The sequence below is a fragment of the Octopus sinensis genome, linkage group LG3, assembly GCF_006345805.1.
Source record: "Octopus sinensis linkage group LG3, ASM634580v1, whole genome shotgun sequence".
Lineage (NCBI taxonomy): Eukaryota > Metazoa > Mollusca > Cephalopoda > Octopoda > Octopodidae > Octopus > Octopus sinensis.
In genome coordinates, this window is record NC_042999.1 from 77,705,583 (window position 1) to 77,713,741 (window position 8,159).

An 8,159-nucleotide genomic window follows, 5' to 3' on the forward strand; every position below is an offset into this window, starting at 1 on the left:
GTGGTTATTTATGGCTGGTCGAACAATTACATAGAGCTATCTCGTTCGTTAAAATGTTTATTGTTGAAGTGTATGCCAGTATTTCATAGCCACTTAGACCAACACAACATATAATTAATATACAAAATATAATTTAACTGAAAGTAGATGTTAACGTATGTGTTGCATTATCTTGAGCATGTGACTGCTTGTTTCCTTTTTTCTTTTGCGTGTGCATGCATGCATAACAATGAAAACCAATGAGGCTTTATGAAGGTTTTGTTTGAAGCTGAATTAAATTGTCTTTTATCTAGCAAGTAATTTTATTGTTTTTTTTTTATAATCTCTCTTTATTAAATAGTGAAATGAAAATATGTCACGTAGCACAGCCACAAAAAAAAACTACGCAGCAGGAACTTACAATATGGATTTTTACGACATACTTATTAATTATCGATACTATACTTATTCAATTCTGTTATCTAATCTGAGATGACCCTCATGGAACAAAATATGTTTCCTACATGTTAAGTCCGAGACACAATTTCGGTTCACAGTTGCAGCTATTTTATTTCACCTAAGTAATTTTCTTAAGAAAAAGATGTCTATACCTCGTAGAATCCTTAAAAATATACAAAGCTGTTTTTTTTTTGTTAATCAAAACTGACATTTACAACCACTATATTGTTATTTTTCATTTGTTAGCCAATGGATCAGGCGCAGTGCCCATCTGCTTTAAACTCTATCACAGCCTATTGAGATCGACGCAATTCATGTTCAGTTTGAACATCTGTGGTTTAAAACAAACACATGGAATAGGGAGTGATAAATTCTTGTCGATAAATGTTCCTATGAGGGAATGAAAATGATAAGTATTTAGGGAAGATTTGGGAGGTGAAACACAGTACTAGAGAAAATGAGAAATATGTATTGCTTAAGAGAGCCTAGTTCAAAAGTACAAAAGCGTTGTGAAACCAAAAATTAAATACTAGTTAGGAAGAGACTGTAATCCAGTTTCATCTCCAAATAAAACCATCTTATTTTCTTCATGTTGCTAACAATCCTCGTGAAAGCATGAATGTTATGACGTGTTCTCTCAATTCCTGTAAAGCCAAGGCTTTGTATCTAAATATAAGCAGTCAATATTATCATAAGTTTAAGATGTATCTATTAGTACATGCATTTAGCAAGTTACTTTCATGTAACCATATCATATTTTAATTTCACCTTGCTTTTTTTGTTTAGTTGATATTATTCAACTTCCTTCTGTCATTACTTGGTAATAATGATCAGCTTTGGCTAAAAATAAAAATCCATATAAAAATTTTTAAAGCTTTTACGTATCTAAGTATAATCGTGGCCTGTTAACAACACCTTCACCGTTTTACTCTACGTTTCAGTTTTTCAATTTCCTTTAAGCCCTTTCATTTTCCCTACTACACACACACACACGCACGCACAGATACGCACAACAGAGGACACACACACACACACACACACATACTAAGTTCTAATAAGAATGGATTCTGAAAAATGGGCTATTCGAACCCGAACGCAGAAAATAAAAACATGAAATATAGGGTTACAAGTTTAGAAAATAAAATTTAAAAAACCTTGTTATAGTGTTGCAAGGCTTCTCTTGTTATATATTTTTTATATATTGCATCACTCTCTTTCAGTCAAGGCAGTGTTAATGTGAACTTTACAGTTGTCTTAGAAGAAAATACCACAGAGGCAGACAACACCAACGGTTCTCAAGTAAATACGAGTCTGTCTTCTGAGCAAATTGGAGAAATTCTCATTCACGTCCTGCATAATGCATCAAACACAGGAAACCTCACTATTGATGTAAACCAGACAAGTGTCATCGGTAGGGTTATTATGATTATTATCATTATTATTAAGAAATAAATAGAAGAGTGCCATAGTTATGTTAAATTGGTTGAACGATATTTCGGCATCTAGCGTGCCTTCCACTGGTTCAAAAATTACATGTCAGTCTACTTCATTTTTTGCTAAGTCTATATAGGACCGAGGTAACTCATTCAGAAGTTAAACACAAATAAATAGAAGAGTGCCATATCATGTGAAATTGGTTGAACGATATTTCGGCATCTGTTGTTGTTGTTGTGTTGTTGTTGTTGTTGTTGTTGTTGTTGTTGTTGTTCTTCTTCTTCTTCTTCTTCTTCTTCTTATTATTATTATTATTATTATTATTATTATATTATTATTATTATTATTATTATTATTATTATTATTCAGTAGTATATTTTTTATATCGTGCTTTCACTTCATTACCGAGCGCCGCTCTGTGTGCCTTAAGTATGTGCTGTGATTTGTTGTGATGCTCTGATGGTTATTGTATGGAAAGTGTTCTGCGTAGGATGTGTGCAGTGCCTAGTAGTGCAATTTTCTGTATGTTATATGTGTTCGTAAGTCCTGGTGTTTTTGTTATGTATTTGTCTGAATATTTTTTTATCATGCCTAATGCACCTATTATGATAGGAATTGTTTCTGCTTTTAGATTCCACATTCTGGTTACCTCTATTTCCAGGTCTTTGTATATTGAAAGTTTCTCCATTTCTTTTAGAGATACGTTGTCATCCGCTGGTATTGATACATCAATTAGGAAACATTTTTTTTCTTCATAATCTCTGACAACTATATCTGGTCTGTTGGCCTTAATTTCTCTATCTGTGTGTATTGGCATACCCCAGAGTATGGTTGCTTTCTCGTTTTCTGTGACCTTTTTCTGGTGTGTGCCTATACCATCTTTTTTCTGTTGCTATTCCATAATGTTGGCATAGTTTCCAGTGTACATAGGTCCCAACTCTGTCGTGTCTGTGAATATATTCCTTCTTAGCCAGGACTGGGCAGCCAGAGATAATATGATTTATTGTTTCTTGTCCATCTCCACATATTCTGCAGTTACTTGTTATATTTCTTTTCATTACACGTTTTTGGTAATTTCTGGTGGGGAGGCTTTGGTCTTGTGCTGCAAATTAAAAATCCTTCTTTCTCTGCTTTGAGTCCTGAGCTTCTCAACCATTGTTGGGATTTTTCTTTGTCTATTTCTTTTGCATTTAGTTTAGTCCAGTATTTGCCATGAAGGGGTTTTTCTTGCCATCGTTTTATCATGGCTCGTTGCTGTTCTATTTTTAGTTTGGATTTCATTTGTTTTATAGCTTTTGTTGTTTCTTCATCATCTTCTTCTTCTTCTTTGTGTTTATTAGGTGGTATGATTTCTTGTTTGTATTTGTCAGCTTCCTTAAATACTGAGAACAGTCTTTTTGTTTTGCTCGTGTTTTGCCGCTATTTGTATCAGTTTTCCTTCCTTCTGAAGTAGGTATTTTTGCAGTCCTATTGTGGTTATTTTATAGTAGTTTTCCAGCTGTATAAGGCCTCTACCACCATCTATACGTTGTATATATAGCCTTTCTATGTCAGATTTTGGGTGATGCATCCTAGATCCTGTCATTATTTTTCTTGTTTTCCTATCTATTTTGGTCAGTTCATTTAGTGTCCAGTTAAGGATATTGTAGCTGTAACTTATAACTGGGACGGTTAAAGTGTTGATACCTATTATCTTGTTTTTAGCATTGAGCTCTGTTTTCAGTATTGATCTAACTCGTCTATAATATTCTTTCTTTATTTTCTCTTTCATTTGTGTGTGTTGTGTCTTATCTAGTTCATGGATTCCTAAGTATTTGTAAGTTTCGCTTTGGTCTAATTCTTTTATTTCATTGGTTTTATCTAGTGTGATGTTGCTACTCTTAATTAGTTTGCCTCTTTTCAGGGTTACTTTGGCGCATTTCTCTAATCCAAATTTCATAACTATTTCTTTGGTAAATCCATGAACTGTCTTTAATAGTGTTTCCAGCTGTTTGTCATTTGCAGCGTATAGTTTTAGGTCATCCATATATAAAAGGTGGCTGGTCGTTTTGCCGTAACATTTATATCCGCATCCAGTTCTGTTTAGCATATCCGATAGAGGTGACAATGCCAATAATAATAATAATAATAATAAGTGGGGGAGCATCACAGCCATGTGTTGAGAGGGATTCTTTGGGATTTGAATAATTCACCTCTGGAAACATGGGTGGTTCGTTCAACATCCTTAAATAACCCTTATTCAGGGACCTTTTGAGCGGGACGGGTTACTCGACAAGAAGAAAATTCTAACTGAGCCCCACCTGCAAGGTCATGTGCTGTTTATCTTGATATGAGATCACCATGTCGCACACATATGGTTGTGATGCATGTGCCTAGTTGACCCTTATCAGACGGGTAGTCATGATGGGTATACTGGGCTTCGTATATTTTACCCCAGTGTCACTTTGATGGCATGCACTGCTCTCTCACTCAATAATAATAATAATAATAATAATAATAATAATAATAATAATAATAATAATTATTATTATTATTATTGAAGATGTCGCACAGTATTCAATACTGTGATGTCGTAGATCGAAATTATTGTATGTACCGGGGGTTTGTACTGTCTGTCAAGTCACAAGGACTTCAGACAGAAAGTACTTTACGCAGTACACGTGCAGTTCCAATACACCAAGATTGTAGGGTATTTCTAAAGCTTCCAGATGTTTCTTCGAGTTGGGTGGTATTGAACCCAATGCTCCGATGACAACAGGGACAACCTTTATGTTTGACTCTCAGGTTTCTATTTTTATCAACCTTTTCTCTTTCTTTCATGATAATATGTTGGTCTCCTGGCACTGCCACGTCGATTATTAGGTACTCTTGTTTGATCTTCTTAAAGGTTACTATATCCAGCCTTTGGCGCTTTAACACCTTGTCTGTCTGAAAATCAAAGTTCAAGCGGATCTTTGCCTAGGGCGGCGAGCTGGCAGAATCGTTAGCACGCCGGGTAAAATGCTTAGCGGCATTTCGTCCGCCTCTACGTTATGGGTTCAAATTCCGCCGCGGTCGACTTTGCCTTACATTCTTTCGGGGTTAAAAAAATAAGTACTAGTTGAGCACTGGAGTTGATTGTAATCGACTTAGCCCCTACCCGAAATTGCTGGCATTGTGCTAAAAGTTTTTATTATTATTATTATTATCGTTATTATTATTATTATTATTATTTATTATTATTATTATTATTATTATTATTATGTTATTATTATTATATTATTATTATTATTATTATATTATTATTATTATTATTATTATTATTATTATTTTATTATTATTATTATTATTATTATTATTATTATTATTATTATTACTATTATTATTACTATTATTATTACTATTATTATTATTATCATTATTTCAATATTCTTATTTTTATTACTTGTTTTCTGTGTGCTACCAAACTGTGTGATTTTTTCATCTATTTCATTGGCAATACTTTACGTAATATGTATGTGATACTCCACAATCTAGTTATCTCTGTTTCCAGGTCTTTCCGTTATAACCTTACTTTATAAAATATCCCATTTGGCAATTAAAGAAAAGTTTGATTTTTCTTATTCTAATTATCAAGATTTATTGCCGTATTCATGACGATAAATGGTTTATCGGAGAATAATAATCGTTTCTTAGCACAATACTACAAGTATAATGATAACTACTGTCTCGGTTACGATATTTTAAAACAATTCCCTGGATAACAAGCTAACTTCAATTCGTCTAATAATTGTTCTTGTTTTTCACTTCATTGATGTTTTGTCCCATGCTCATCCCAAATGATTAGATCTGTGATTAAAGACAATCAGGCCTATGACTATCCTGTTTTATCCCTTTTTTCTGAAATAGTGTTCTCCGAACTACATTATTCAATGCGTACTTCTTCTTTTTAAACGAAACGTAACGATTGGAGGGAGATTTTGCCACTATTTTTAAACATATTGAAAAAATATATAAAGGCTCTCACTAATGTTGTTGGTACTGCAGCTGTTGCTATTGTTGATGTTTAAACAATCTCTTTATCTTCATTTTAGAATATCACCTGGTGACATGGTTACCGACGGAGATTTCAACAAAACAAAATCATGTGACTGAAACTTTATTCCCAACTACTTTTGAAGGAAATATAACTTCTTCGGGTAGTGCAATTCCGTCAACTGATGGACTTTCTACAAGCAGTTACAGCGAGGAAGAATTATTCAATGCAAGCACTCCGAGAGTGGAACTCAGTTCTGTACAGACTGTGGCATTAAACAGCAGTGATGTAACGACGCCGCCAGTGCAAATTAATGAGTCACTTCCCGAGAGTATATTACTGCAATATAACACGACTATCACCGAATCTTCATTATATGTAGACACGACCATTCAAAGTTATTTGATGACTACACTTGAACCAACCTATTACACTTCTATTCTCACTCCTTTTTCTTCTTTATTCCTTTCACAAACGACTTCTTCCTTTCCTCTCTCTCCACCCTCTTCTTTGTCCTTGTCCTTCGCCTCCTCCATCTTATCTTTATCATTTCTATCATCCCCATCATTATCATTATCATCATCATCACCACCATCATCATCATTGATTTTAACTCCCCAATCAACATTACTGCTTTCGGAGGACCAAAAGCAAACGTTGGACGTTTCTTTAGAATCCAGTTTATACCTTCATACAGTGACAAATGTTTCTAATCAGTTGAATTTACCATCGGTATCCACCATTAATCGTTCCTCGCTGTTTTCTACTGTCCATCCGGTTTCCTTAACTAACATGTTAACTACTCAGCCTACCAGTGTTTATTTCAATAGCTCTAAAGTAGATCAAGATATATCAACATCACAAACAGCCCATCCGATAACTTACACTACAGAAAATTATTCTGATACGAAAACTGCATTTTCGTATCTCGAAACAGTAACAGAAATCATTAAATCATTAGAAATTACGTCTAGCATAACTTCTTTAAATAATGATTTCAGTGAATCTTCTTTCCAGCCAGCACTTGAATCGTCATATTTTACACAAGAATGGAGCTCTGCCAATCTAAATCCTTCTTTAAACCAGTTATCCGTGGCAACAATCTCCACAAGTAATAGCTTTACAACGTTACCTACAAATCAAATGAGTGAATCTCTATCCATAAATTCAGCAGAGACTGGTCTTTCCACATCAGATGATTACACAATAAGTTCAAGCCAATTAATCGCGGATTCCAGCGAAAGTTTTACTGATTCTGGGAGTATTTTGATGTCGTATTTTGAAAATGAATTTGCAACCAGCCTGCTTACAGTTATCCCCAGTATCACCAATTCTAAATCGGGCCAGCTATTGACGCAGTTTACATCTGAAGACCAAGTAATACTTACTCCCAGTAACACAATTGATTGGACTTCATACACATCTGGGAAATTGATTTCAAGTAATCCAAGCAGTCAGTTTATTAGTAGCTTGTCCAGTAATATAATAAACTTCTCTCAAGAATTTAATGCATCCTTGAAACTGACATCCGGAATTGTCTGGCAACCGGAATTACTCGATAAGACAACATCCCAGTATAAAGATGCTGAGTTACGAGTATGGGAATTTGTAAGTATGCAATATTTTGCTTCAAATATCTTTATAAAGATTTTGGGTCAATAAAATAATCTCTAATAACAATGAATTTGCTCAATCAACTATACCTCATTACTTACAAAACTTTGCCCTGGAGTAATTAGTAAAAATGTCAATATATAGTTCATTAGTAGAGAAAAGAGTCATTTGGAACTGGTTCATCAAGTTCCATAATTGCTATAGAATATCCCCTATATATCAATAAGAATGTTCCATCAGAGCTGAATCATAAACTTCGATTGTTCTGAAATGTCGGTATTTTTGCCAATGTGTTAGTGGTTGAATCAAATCATCATAAAAATGGCAGTTCATTAGTTAATCTTTTCACAGAACACAAGATTCCAAAGACTTCTGTTAATTTTTTTTTAAAAAGCATTTAGCAAACCAGAGACAAACGCTTCCTTTGATTATGGCATTAATTTATAGAAGGCTACTTTTCAAAGCCTTGTACCTAATTTAAAGCCAAATAAGCCGAGTTGATATATAATTAAATATGTTGTCCACACGCAAATAGAAATGCTTGTCCAAGGAACTTGACAAAAGAACTTTAAACTGTATATCGACCTGACTGATTTTGTCAAGTGAGAGATAAAACATTAAAGTAAAATCATTGCAGTAGTTAGTCTTGACTTAACGT

General features: G+C 34.0%; 1 protein-coding gene across 1 annotated transcript in view; it reads left to right on the top strand.

Moving 5' to 3' along the window:
• Positions 1–8,159, top strand: part of LOC115209491 (mucin-17-like) — a 178,771-nt gene that overhangs the window by 33,148 nt on the left and 137,464 nt on the right. Inside the window, exons 4-5 of the mRNA XM_036501104.1 lie at positions 1,659–1,849; positions 5,946–7,495. Of these exons, the coding sequence (XP_036356997.1) occupies positions 1,659–1,849; positions 5,946–7,495 (1,741 nt within the window). The remainder of the gene's footprint in view (positions 1–1,658; positions 1,850–5,945; positions 7,496–8,159) is intronic.